This window comes from Lissotriton vulgaris, chromosome 8, assembly GCF_964263255.1.
Source record: "Lissotriton vulgaris chromosome 8, aLisVul1.2, whole genome shotgun sequence".
In the NCBI taxonomy this organism is placed as follows: domain Eukaryota; kingdom Metazoa; phylum Chordata; class Amphibia; order Caudata; family Salamandridae; genus Lissotriton; species Lissotriton vulgaris.
The window spans coordinates 10,719,922-10,733,819 of NC_141696.1; the positions used below are offsets into that span (position 1 = coordinate 10,719,922).

The 13,898-nt window shown below is 47.1% G+C and overlaps 1 protein-coding gene across 1 annotated transcript in view; it reads right to left on the bottom strand.

Annotated features, from left to right (window-relative positions):
• The window catches only part of LOC147693218 (NACHT, LRR and PYD domains-containing protein 3-like), a 1,290,712-nt gene extending 1,288,628 nt beyond the window's left edge, over positions 1-2,084 (bottom strand). Inside the window, exons 1-2 of the mRNA XM_086933611.1 lie at positions 2,027-2,084; positions 1,291-1,359 (exon numbers count right to left, since the gene is read on the bottom strand). Coding sequence (XP_086789737.1) covers positions 1,291-1,359; positions 2,027-2,084 — 127 coding nt within the window. The remainder of the gene's footprint in view (positions 1-1,290; positions 1,360-2,026) is intronic.
• Positions 2,085-13,898: the final 11,814 nt, after the last annotated feature.

Here is a 13,898-nt window from a genome sequence, read left to right on the forward strand (position 1 = left end):
TTTTCTGAGGGCATGAAGACCATTGCTGCCTGGATGAGGACCAACTTCCTCTAACTAAATGCCGAGAAATCGGAGATCATGTTGTTTGGAGGGGCAGCCATTAGCTGGACTCCCGGGTGGTGGCCGGAGAAGCTGGGCACGACCCCCTCAAAAATGTAGGCTAAATGTAGGCAACCGGATCAACCAGAATCTCACGCTCAATGCTCACGTCACTACCACTGCTGTTACCTGCTTTCACACACTCAGTTTACTTAGAAGAGTATTCCCTCTATTACCTTCCTATACAAAAAAAACATTGATGCAATCACTAGTGTTAAGCCATCTGGACTACTGTAGCACACTGTTAGCCTCGGCCAAAGAGGCTTCCCTAAAGTTACAAGTTGTCCAGAATACGGCAGCCCGACTAGTTGCAACGCCCCTCCCAGAACAGCTTATCGTCCACTTCTTAACAAACTCCACTGGTTCACTGTGAGAAAGCGGGTGAAATTTAAGATTGGCTGTATTATCTACAAAGCCCTCAATGGTCTGGGGCCTTCCTACTTATCAGATAAACTCACCAAGTACACTCCCTCACGGAACCTCCAATCAGGATCCAAGCTACTCCTTTGCTCTCCAAGAATTAAAAGGGCCCGTAAGGGAGGCAAAGCATTTACTTATCTTGCCCCGACTCTCTGGAACAAATTTCCCCTAAAGCTTTGCAATTGTCATAGCATTCCTCAATTCAGGAAGCTATTAAAGACATTTTTTTGTGAGTCCCTATGGTTTGGGTGTAGCACACTGTCTTAAGCACAGAGATGCCCCTTATGGGGTGATTCAGGCGCTATAGAAATTAATAAATATCAAGTATCAAATAACATTCCTGGAGAAACATGGCTAGCTCAGGTATGTGACCAGATACCTAGGAAGAGCTGGAACTGGGAGGAGGTTTAAAGGGAAGACATGGTGGTCCACAAAACGTTGATGGTCCTGCAGGTTAAAGCATCCAGAGTATCAAGGCTCAACTGGTTGGACAATTCTTTATTGAGTAGTGAGTATTTTCAGTAAATTCCCCATGCAAAGACCAGAATGTAATTTTGGGTCACGACTTGAAATTCTTTCACTATTTTTATTTCTTTTTCTAAATGACTGTTGATTAAGTAAATCTCCAAATCACAGACTTAGTGAGATCACTACACTTAGAAGAGATGTCATGAAAACCTTTAACTTCTCCTGGTGATGGGACACCAAAAGTGGTATCTTCCCTCACATACCCAACCACATGATTTAGAGAAGAGATGGTTTGAAACTTACCTGTGGCTCGATCCGCTTCATTCGAGGGGCATCTTTCTTCACTGAGATCCCAGCGTTCTTGATCCTCACCTAAGAAGAGAGAAATAACTATATAATGAATTGCGACTAATACTTGTGAATAAAGAACATCATCTAAAGAGAACTGTATTAGGATTCATATGTCCAGGTAAAACCTACTGACACATCTATAAAATACATCAGCACCTAGGTGACATGTAGATATGTCATGTTTGGTCACTATGGAATTGTAATGATAAACCCTCTTTAATGGTAAAGTCAGATTTTTCATTACAATTTTGAAAATGCCACTTTTAGAAAGTTGGCATTTCCCTGCCCTTAGTCCTTTGTGCCTTCAGCTTGTCTTGGGTCACATGACTGGGCATAGCTGACATTTAGAGTTTGTGAATTCCTCCCAATTACACAATAGTGGAATTAGCTGAGCCTCACTGGGACATCAACTGGCAGGATGGGAGGGTGGAGCTGAGAACAGGCCCACATGCACCTGAATAGGATGGGTCCTGTCTCCTCACAGCCTGGTGTTGTCACTGAAGCCAGCTTAGAGCCAGGCAGGGGAGTCAAGAAACTTCAAAGGACCTTTCCCAAAACTTCTTCCACCTTCTGGGAGCAGGGTACCAGGGTATAATAAATGAACCTTCAAACCCACACTTCAGTTCGTTATCACTACTGGACCTGCAGAAGGACTCTGAGGACTGCCTGCTGCTGTGGCCTGCTGTACCTTGAAGAGCTGCTTTGCTGCGTTGAACCCCCAGATGCCAGCCCTGCTGTTGAGCCATACGTCTACATCTGCACCCAGGACTACCAGGGGTGACTCAAAGGGCTATTTTGTGTGAGGTCTCACCGGCTCCTGTCCCATCTCTGCCTGTGTTGTCAACACCCTTGGGGATCATGGATCAATCAATTGTTTATAACGCTGTGATATAGATTTTGCAATATGCTGCTCTCTGTGCGATGTTGCTTCAGTTATTACTATTTAGCACTTATTGAGTGTGAGCACTGCTTGTTAGTATACACTCTTGCAGGTATCTTTACAAGAGCTGCGGCTAACTTGCGTTAGCTTTAGTTAGCAGCAGTTTTCTTTATACGGGCCGTTGCTGAAAACTATAACCCTGTTAGCAATGTACTTACAATATGTCACTACATGGTTATAGTTTCAGGTAGCCGCATTAAAAACTGCTGATAACGCTAGCGTGAAGCTGATACAAATACTGGCGTTAGTGGGCAAAAACTGACAAAAGGCCAATTTGCGGTCAAAAAGCACACATTAGACAGCAGGACTTCACCTTTTTTGCCTCTAGTGGAAAACATAGCCAATAATTCCTCCTCCAATGAAAACAATAAAAGAAAAGCAATGGAATGCAGAATGGAGCAGCCAGGTACAGGTGCAGAGCAGATCATCAACCTCCCCAACTCCCCAACAGCCAGGATGACCAGCCAGAGTCCCAGTGGAAGAGGAAATACAGAATCAGGGCTACATATATGAAAAGAGGTGCATTGCTGGGGAAAACCTGTGATGCATCACTTTTCATAGCACCCTCGTTGCAACACTATGGCAGCCAAAACCTTGAAAGCGCGGACAGTCCCTGGAGCCTGGATACTTCGCTGTGCCTGCGTCTGGGACCTGGAGTGGGATGCATAGGTGCTGTGGAGTTGCTGGGCCATGGCGGTAGACATTGAGGTGTTGGCAATCGCCCTTACCTGGTGGTGAAGTCTACCAGGTAGCATGGAGACATGTTGCTGACCTATGTGAGAAGACTGACTTGTGCCCCTTGGAGCTGTGAAAGGTAAAGGCGTTCCTGCTCACCAATGTTGTGTTGCAGGGTTTTTGCACATACACAGAACTATGCATAGGTATACAGGACCTTGGTGTATAGGTACTGAACCTTCCTACCACCCTAGTACCCCAAATCCCAAAACCGACTAGCTATAGCGTCTCATTCGTTCTCCTACCTAATCACGAATCCACAAATGATTAGACAACCCAGAACACAACACTCCAGACTCTCTCAGCAAGGTAGCAAGACACACCCTTTCGCTCACTCACTCGTACTTATGCACAATAAGAATTGCCAGAGTCACGTTTATAGTTTAAAATGTTTACTATTGTCCTCTTTAATGCAGTATATGAGCCACTACTAGCAGCAAAATGCATAGACCTAAACAGTTAGCATTGTTACAATTCCATAGAATATAAATGGGGATGTCATCATACACAGACATTTGAAAAAGGTCAATAAGGCCTAACCACCCTCCCCTTGGGAAGGTAAAGTTTATTGTATAAAGGAAGATCTCTGGTCTTTGTGAGCAGAGTCCATACCTTAGTGCCTAGATGGAAGTTTTACATCATATGAACAGCATAGCTCTTCTCCCTGGAAAGGTCCCTCTCCAAATGTGTGTATTGAACAACATGCATCCCCGTAATATCAAAGCACGAGTCTGCAGCTGTGTTTAGCATGTTATGTCTAGGTGTTAGGGACTGACCAGAACAGAATAACAAGGGGCATTGTTTATTGATCTTGCACATTGTGTTCTGACTAACCTCCAGGAGCAGGCAGAGAATGCAGAAAGCAGACTGTTCTCATGTGAAAGGCATAAAAAAAGTCTTTCAAAATAAAATCATGTAGTAACAAGCGAAATAGCAGCATCATGGCAGCAGAGCTCATGCTAACTTAGCAATGTTGATAGTGATCCTAATGGCCATATAACACCCTCCCCTTGGTAAGGTCGTAGTATATAGACAAAAGACTAAAACAGAGTTCAAAGGTAAGCAGAGTTCGGAAGCGCTTGAAAAAAACCAAATTGGAATAATGTAAAAAAATAAAATTCTGAATGTTGTTAACAAATTTTTCGTTACATGGAAAAAGTGATTAAAAAGGAGGTTTTTTATGTTTTATTGCACAGTTAATTAAAACCAATGCGATACAGTACACAATAGCAAAATTAAAATACTCATAAAAACATGCGTTTAAGATCGATTCTATTCTATATTGCAGAAAACAAACAGTTCAGCATACAAGTTGATTTTGTTTGCTGGCCGCCCACGTTAGGCCTTCTGTACTTCTCATCCACTTTGTAGCCTGTTAGACTATTCATGTTTTTTCCACAAATTTCTTGACAGTTTTCAGGCAATTCGTAAATAAATCATATGTCCTGTTTGTAGATAGTTCATGTGTCAGTTTTTGGTAGTTTTTTTTCCACTGCTTTTAAAAATTTCACAAAACTGCAACTGAGCTGAGGATCCTGTGCTGAGAAGCAGGTTAGCACTGCACTCCTTCGTGTGCGTACCCCCTGTAAAATAAAGTGCGTTTCAGCAGGAGCTTTCTTTCTTCTTGTAATTCTTCACACGTGCATAGCAAGTGCATCATGTCTTCAGCCCCAATGCCACATAACCTGCATAATGTTCCAGCTTTCGATCTCAGCCAGTGAGGGAGGTATAGAATACATGGTAGCAGGCCCAGTCTATATCTTAGAAAGGACAATTTGTTTTTTTTTTGTATAACCTAGGCCAAGATAAGGCTGGGAGGCTTGTGTCAGGTATGTATTTAATACCATCCATGCGTGAGATCTTTTTGATAGGGTGGCTTTGTCCTGGACCCATGACTGAAGCTTGATCGATTTCTTCAGTTTGTTGAATGATTTGTGATCTACCGGGGACGCCCAGAGTTCTGCCAGTCCGGTGTTCACTATACTCTTTGCCAAATATTTTGCTGCTGGTGAATTTTGGGTCTGCTCTAGTTCTTTCCATAAGTATGCGTTCAACGTTCCTTCAGTCGTTTTTCTTACTTTGTCCCATGAGCAGATATATGCCCCTTGTCTTGCAAAAAGCTGTGACTGAATACCAAACTCCAATCTGATCTGTGCTGGGGAGGATCGCTTTGGAAGGCCGAAGATGATTCTGTATGCCGACACGATTGTACTGTCAAGTGTTACGGCATCTCTGCCTCGGTGGGCCTCACTCCCATAAGTTAGTGTTGGTAATAATTTTGCACGTATGACATGTAGTGAAGGGGTCAGAGAAGGGCCAGAGAGGTTGTTATTTAGTGTTTTTAAGGCGATTGCCAGAGCAAGGCCTTTACCTCTTATACTGGCCCTTTGTTCACTGAATTGGCCACCCCTATCAATCTTCACACCTAGATATTTATACGACGAGGTGTCTTTGATGCGGATGTTGTTCCAGAACCACAAGAGGCTTTTCTTGTGTTTGTTCTTGCTGATTGTCATTGTTTGCGTCTTCTCGAGGTTCGCTGTTAAATCATTTAGCTCAGAATATCTCTGGGTTGTATTTAAGAGATTTTGAAGCCCTACTTTAGTATGGCTTATTAACACCAGGTCGTCTGCGTATAGGAGGCATGGTAGATTTAGGCCTCCTAATTTTGGCGAGTGTGAGTTGCAGTTATTTAATAGGGGCACCAGATCCGCCAGGAACAGATTGAACAGTGTGGGTGCCAACACGCAACCCTGCTTAAGGCCGTTGTTGGTTTGTATCCGCCTTGACAGCATTGAGCCGTCCCCCACCTTGATCTGAATCCAAGTGTCTGTATGTAGGTTAATTAATGGCTCCAGCAGACCTTTTGGGATACCCCAATCCTTGCGCTTTGTCCATAGTAAATTGCGGTTGATGTTGTCAAATGCCTCCTTGTAGTCTATAAAGCAGAGGTGCAGGGGCATTTTTTTCATCTCTGCCTTGTCTATAAGCATGCTCATTGACAGTATGTTTGTTGTTGTCCCCACGGCTTTAACAAAACCTGTTTGATTGACAGGTATTAGAGACTTCCTCGTGGCCCATGTCTTTAGGTCTTCCAGTATTAGACCTGCAAAATACTTCGCATCATTATCGATTAGAGCAACTAACCGATAATTTTGAGGAATACCTCTATCCCCTGCTTTATATATGGGGGCAATAACGGAGCCCTTCCAAGTGTCTGGTAGGATGTTAGTATGCCTGATCTCCCGAAAGAGGGGTTCCAGTGCCGCTGCCCAATAGTCCATGTCTTTTTTAAAAAGGACGGGCGGAATCCCGTTTGGACCAGGGGCACCTTCCCTTCTTCCTTTCTTTATTTGCCGCTTTATTATGGGTTCCAAAGATGTATAATCTGCGTCTCCTGCCATGTCCTGATTGATTGGGTGCATTTGTAGCCTATCGCCGACATCGTGGCCTCGTACCTGGCGAGATTTGCTCATAATCTGATTGGCCGACAGATCTCGGTTAAAGTGGTTTTCAAGATATGCTGCCCAAGTTGCTTCTGCAATGTTAGATGTAACCTCCATTTTTGCAGGGTGCGTTAATGAATTTATTTTCTTCCAAAAATTTGCACCGTCATTCTTTTTTATGTCCTCATGGAGTGATGCCCAAAGTTGTTCCACTTTAGTTCTATTTGCTTCCCATTTTAGTTTTTTTAGTGAAGCTTTTAATTTAGAGAGTTGATGCAGCATCCCTTTGTTGTTCTGATCTTGTTGTACCGCTCTCATTAACTTTGAGATTGAATATTTCATTTCTTTTACTTTCCCTCTATATGCTTGGGGAAGGGTGCCCAGGTTATTCATCCTTGTGTGCGCTTTTGGCTTTGTTGCATATTGCCCCAGAATAGTAGTGAACTGCACCCATTTCGCTACTTCATTGATGCCTGTGCCCTCCATATAGTGTTTTTTTGCCTGTCCAATCAAAAGTTCGCCCATTGCAACCGAATACTTGATCTTTTTGAAGTTTACGGTATAGATGGACCCCTTAGGAGCCGTTGAACGCTCGTAATTTGGTTTGGCAAGATCCATAGTAATTTCCTGAGGACAATGGTCACTGTCTGTTTGATTCCCTATCCGATAAGATGTTATAAATTGAAAAAGTGGGAGTGACACGAAGGTATAATCTAGCGTGCTACTCGCTGTTCCTGAGTGAAAGGTTGAGGCTGACGGGTTATCCCCTGTAAACCTGCCGTTTAGTGCCCTGATGTTAAAGTTTTCTAATGCCTCAAGTACCTTCTTTCCCAGTTTTGATTTATCGGCTCTTTGTGGCTTGCCTTGTTGTGGTAATGCCCAAATAGTATTTTGTGCCATGATGCCCTCCTCTTGTGTTGTTCCCATGAGATTGAGGTTAAAGTCCCCAGTGAGTACTAGATTCGCTGTTTTTTCACCCATGATACACTCTTCTATGTATGCATATAACTCCTCCGCTGCTTTTTTCTTTTCTTTGGGGTGTATATAAGCATTGACCAGGGTGCAGGTGTTAATTGTTTTGCCTTGTCCTGTAGTAAGAGTCAGATTAACTGCAAGTGCAGCTGTCGCCGAGGGCCCGATTTCTTTGGCCATCACAAAGCTGGTTGTAGCTACATATGTTACCAAGCCTCCTCTTAAATGACCATACTTGGCTAAACTCTTTGCGCCAGAGAAAAAACGTAGGTATCCCTGAAGGTGAGGAGGCTCAGCAAGCCAAGTTTCTTGTAGCGCGATTAAGTCAAAAGATCGTATATAAGCTATGAAGTCCAAGTCAAGCATTTTGGATGCTTGGCCATTTATATTCCACGAACATAGACACAATTGATCCTGTAGGTGCTCCATTGTTGTCCACTGCATTTGTCAATTACTGTTTGTTATGGTCCTCACGAACCGTCTATGTTCCTGCCACCCATTAGGGGCTTGTCTTCCATTCTGCTCCCCTAGAGTGAGTTCAAGGAACCCATTTCTATCTGTACAACTAGGCCCGACAGCACCCCTGAGAACTGAGATAATTCTTCCTTTTGCCTGCTGCCTCGGGTTCAGGCTTCTCTCAGAGCACAGTACATCTGGGTATCGAGGCTTTGAAAAGGGCCTCAACATGATGCCCCAGTTTTTAAAAGTCTCAGATTCCATAAGGATCTTTTGTGCCAGCTCTACCGAAGACCAAATCGTCTTCGTCGCTTCTTTTCCTGTGCCTTCCACGGCTATTAATTCAATGGACTTCAGGTCAGAATTTGCCACAGTTGTTAGAGAATGGATATGGCCCAATAATCTTAAGATGTTGCCTCTGTTAAGGATATCGTGTCTCCCTTTGGAGGTATAGTCAGGGGTGAACCATATGGCATCCGAAGCTTCCCCTTGGTTGATAGCACCTCCAACCACATTGTCCATGTTTAAACTTGCTATTAGCTTCATATTGCTTGTTATGTTTGCTGATGCCCAGAGCCCACTCGATGGTGCTCCCATGCTGGGATTTGATCACTTGCACATACAGTAGGATCAGTGGTTTCACGGCATGGAAGCTGCTTGTTTAAGGTCAGGTCTACATGTGCAATTTTTGACTTTGGCTGTTCCGCTTGTAGGTAAGTTGGCACAGTTTCTTTCGTGATGGCTAATATTTGGTTGTCAGGGGGTCCTAGATCTTGTCTTCCTTTTTTTTCTCCCCTTGGGGTTGTTAAAGATTTTGGGCTTGTGCGAGGCTTCATATTGTGCATTAGCCCGCTCCGTAAACCAGGGTTGGCCAGTGAAGTGATGGACCCAGAAAGTTGGGGCACCACAGCTTGGTTACTTGATGGAACAGCTGCTGTTTCCTCTGAGCTTTTGTTTGTTGATTGTGGAATGTCTTCAGGTGGGCCACATCTTTTGTAGTGTTCACGATCTAGTGATAAATCTTCCACCAAGTTGCTCATGCTTTGTTCTGCAGTCTTTGTTTGCCCAAAAAGTTGCCTAAAACCTTCACGTTTAGAGCAGAGCTTTTGTTTTCTTCCTTTACGTTTTTTCGCTCTCCTCTGTTTGGCATTTAATTTATAGTTTGTATCTGTGTCGTCTTCGACGCTTGCCAAAAGAGGCGTTGATGGCTCCATCCTGTTCTCCCCTGTATCCTCAGTTTTCTCTACCGTCCTTGGGTGATCGTGCCGTTTGGCATTGGTGTCCTTGCTACAGGTAGCGTCAGTCTCAGCCTCCTTTGTTTGTACTATAGACACTTTGCCGGGACCATTTGTTTTTGGGCAACCCAGTGCGTCACTGTCGATCCTCTGTCTATATCCGGCAGATCTTTTGAGGTGTCCACATAAGTCTGACATTAGTGTTGGCAGGGTGGCCAGTTTATCAATGATTGGGCCACATTCACACTCAATGCCATTTCTCCTTTTGGTGTCCTCAAGTTGATTTAATTTGCTCAGAAGAAGCGAGTTTAATGTGCCCAGCTTCCCATCTATTGCAACTACAAATACTGCCAACGTGTCTAACAATGTTAGTTGGGCGTCCATTTTCTCCGATTGGTAGTGTGCTGCGTCCACCAGGAGTTGTACTGTGTTAAGAAGACTGGGCCATGCGCTTTCTTGCCTGTCCTGAGCTGGAGTTGCCTGAGCCGGAATTGTATCCTGATTACCGTGGCACTCTTGGAGTCCCGCTTCTTGGGGCACCAGTGGTTTTTTTAAGGGTTGCGCTGTTCCTGGCCCCCCTACGCCTACTATATTTAACTCCAGCTGTGCCGTTCCACATTTTGTTGACTCGCTGGCCAGCCTGCTTGCGCTCAGGTCTTTTGGATAAGCCGCCATGCGTTCCTCCCACTCCTCTTTCCTTAAATAAGAGGAGATTTCGATCACCTCTGGTGTGCAGTTCTTCTGACTTATATCTTTATATCGCATCCCTTCTGATGCCTTGGATACTTGTATGGATTAGTCATTTGTTGTATCGAGGACTATTAATGAGGGTTCCATCTTCGTTAACCATGCTGGTGGAGTTGCAGTTTTCTCTTTTCTAGTACCCTGCTCATTGTTACTTATGCCCTCGTTGCCCTCATGGCCTGGTTCGTTAGTCATGCTGGCATTCTCGGTTTTACCGTTGATGTTTGAATTCTTCTTCTCCATAATTGATAGCAGCAAATCCATAGTTTCCTTTGGCCGATGTATTTGTATTAGGTTGGCATCAATGATCAGTTCCCGTCCTACCGGGGTACCTGTCATCTCGAACTTTTGCCCGAGCTTTTCCCCCATTTTGATGTTATTGCGCTGAGGTGTAGAAGTTTTTTGGGGTGGTGTTATAGATGTTGTACTTTTGTCTCCTCTGCTGTTACTGATGCTATTGCTGTAGCTATCGTCCAATCGGGGCCGCTTATCTCTAGGATGATGGTTAGAGGCTGATTGAAATGGTTCAAAAGGCGATTGAAGGCCTGATGCTTTGTTAATCTTTGAAAATAAAACGCCCCCCTGGACTCTTTAGAAAACAAAATTTTGTATACATTTTAGGCTGAACCAGAGTTATGTTAATTTTATTTCCCCCTTTTTTCGTTGTTTTTCTTGTTTGTATGGTCGTGGCAATTTGGTCCTGTATTTGTTCCATTGTCTCACTTGCTACTGTTAGGTCAATTGTTTCTGGTAGGGGGCTGTTCCCCCTAGCTGTAGGTGTAGAGAATTCCGTCTGAGCCTCCATCACCCCCTTAGATAGCTTAGACCTTTGTTTTCACTTATTTTGCCCTCCTTTGTTCGTTTGGCTCCCCCGAATCTTGCCAGATCTCATGTTAATCTATTGGTATTTAAGATGCAGCCCACCAACAGACAGTGGAGGGTGGAATTTGGAGGGCTGGAAAAAACTAGGGGAAGCTTAGGATGCTCACTGACCGTGATATTGATGTTGCTGTCCCAATGGAAAAAAAAAAAACACACTAGTCCTTTTTTGTCCCTTAGCACCCCCCCTGCACCCCTGCACTAGCACGCAGCACACCAGGCCAGCCACTCACCGGTTTTTGTCCTGTTATGTATCCAGCACCCGGGATGATCAAGTTCTACTGGCAAAAGTCAGCGGCTTCACGGGCTCGTCCGTGTGAGTTTTAGAGTTACAGGAGGAAGGTTAGTTAACCGATTGTCCGATGACCTTGCACCCCTCTGCTTAGCTGGCTGTCCCCTCCCACGTAGTCTGTGCTGTGCTGTGCTGTTGCTGTTGCTGTGTATACTGTGGCTGTGGCTGTCGCTGATAGCTTTCTTTACTGAGTTGATGAGTTTATTTGTTGGCTAAAATCACCACACCTCGCCGCGTTCTCAGTTCTCAGTTCAGCCCAGCTGTGAATGTGCTGATGCTGATAGCTGCTCCGTGCCCCTGCGCCCCTGCGCTGAACTGTCGCTGGGAAAAAAAAACAGTTGCGGGTCTTTTCAATTGTCACTTCGGGTAGTTACTTTGTCCGTTTTGCTCCATTGTTTGCCGGTTGCCAGATGCTGATTACCGGTTTGCCCCTTCTAACTCCGTTGGTGGCTGAGGTCTTCCATGCAGCCCTGCTCCACTCTGCTCTCCACTCTGCCCTCGGAGCAGTCGGGCAGTCAGGCGATCAGGCAGCGCGCGGGAGTGGGAGCGTGGGTCAGCCGTACTGTGATGATCAGCAGCTGCCCTTCGCTCTTCGCTCCTCACCTCCCGCTCCTCGCTCCTCGCCCCTGCTCACAGTGCACCGCTGCTCGCACCTCCCCTCACACTCTGCCCTCGCTCGTATTCCACAGGAGGAGAGCGCGGGAGGGAGCACACCAAGATTTCTCTTGGCGCGGTCCGGTGATCTCTGGCGTTCTCGGACCGTTGCTTCCGCTGCTCCACTGCTGCTCGTCTCTGCTCTCTGCTGACCTCTACTGGAAACCTACACAGGCTCTCTCAATCAATCAATCAATCAATCAAAGACATTTATAGAGCGCGCTACATACCCGTAGGGTCTCAAGGCGCTGGGGGGGGGGGTGCCGCTACTGCTCGAACAGCCAGGTCTTCAGCTTCTTCCTGAAGGAGAGGTGGTCTTGGGTCAGGCGCAGGTCGGTCGGGAGGGAGTTCCAGGTCTTGGCGGCCAGGTAGGAGAAGGACCTTCCTCCTGTAGTCGCTCTTCGGATGCGGGGGACGGCGGCGAGGGCGTGGCTGGCAGATCGGAGGTGGCGTTTGGGAGCGTAGAAGTTGACTCGGCTGTTGAGGTAGCTCGGGCCTTGGTCGTGTAGGGCTTTGTGTGCGTGGGTGAGGAGGCGGAAGGTGACTCTCTTGCTGACGGGGAGCCAGTGGAGGTCTCTCAGATGTCCGGAGATGTGGCTGGTTCGTGGGATGTCGAGGATGAGTCTGGCTGAGGCGTTTTGGATCCGCTGGAGTCTCTTCTGGAGCTTGGCGGTGGTGCCGGCGTAGAGGGCGTTGCCGTAGTCCAGTCGGCTGGTGACGAGGGCCTGGGTGACGGGTCTTCCTGGTCTCTGTGGGGATCCACCAGAAGATCTTCCGTAGCATGCGTAGGATGTTGAAGCATGACGAGGAGACGGCGTTGACTTGCCTGGTCATGGAGAGGGAGGAGTCCAGGATGAAGCCCAGGTTGCGTGCATGGTCTGTCGGTTTGGGTGCGGTGCCCAGGGCGGGAGGCCACCAGGAGTCGTCCCAGGCGGAGGGTGAGGAGCCCAGGATGAGGACCTCCGTCTTGTCTGAGTTCAGCTTCAGGCGGCTGGTCGTCATCCACTCGGCTACCTCTTTCATCCCTTCTTGTAGGTTGGCTTTGGCGGCGGCGGGGTCGTTGGTCAGGGAGAGGATCAGCTGGGTGTCGTCGGCGTAGGAGATTATGCTGAGGTTGTGTTTGCGTACGATGGCCGCGAGGGGGCTCATGTAGACGTTGAAGAGGGTGGGGCTCAGAGAAGATCCTTGGGGGACGCCGCAGATGACTTCGGAGGCCTCTGACTTGTATGGTGGTAGGCGGACTCTCTGTGTTCTACCGCCGAGGAAGGAGATGATCCATTCTAGCGCCTTGTCCTGGATTCCGACGTTGCTGAGGCGCCGTACTAGGGTGCGGTGGCAGACCGTGTCGAAAGCCGCGGAGAGGTCTAGGAGGATGAGGGCCGCTGTTTCTCCATTGTCCATCAGGGCTCGGATGTCATCGGTGGCGGCGATGAGGGCGGTCTCGGTGCTGTGATTGGCTCGGAAGCCGGACTGTGAGGGGTCGAGGGATCTGTTTGTCTCGAGGAAGGCGGCCATCTGCTTGTTGACGGTCTTCTCGATGACTTTGGCTGGAAACGGGAGAAGCGAGATGGGGCGGTAATTCTTGAGGTCGGTGGGGTCCGCTGTTGGTTTCTTGAGTAGGGCGCTGAGTTCGGCGTGCTTCCAGCTCTCCGGAAAGGTGGCGGTGTTGAAGGATGTGTTGATGATGTCTCGCAGGTGGGGTGCGATGACAGCGTCGGCCTTGTTGAAGACGTGGTGAGGGCAGGGGTCAGTCGGTGATCCGGAGTGGATGGAGTTCATCGTGCGGATGGTGTCTTCGGTACTGATCGGGGTCCAGGCGTGGAGGGTGGTGGTGGGGGGTGGTTGTTCGGTCATGCTGTGCGTTGGTTGGTTGTCGAAGCTGCTGTGTATGTCTGTGATCTTGTTGTGGAAGTATGAGGCGAGGGAGTTGCAGAGGTCTTGCGATGGGGTGATGTCGTTGTTTCCTGCGCTGGGGTTGGAAAGCTCTTTCACGATGTTGAAGAGTTCCTTGCAGTTGTGTGCGTTGTTGTCCAACCGGTCCTTGAATGCTGTTTTCTTGGCGGCGCGGATCAGCTGGTGGTGCTTCCGGGTAGCAAGCTTGAGGGAGGTCCTGTTGTCCGGTGTCGGTTCCCTTTTCCAGACTTTCTCGAGGGCTCGGCAGTTCTTCTTGGAGCTCTTGAGTTCGTCGGTGAACCATGGGGCCTTCT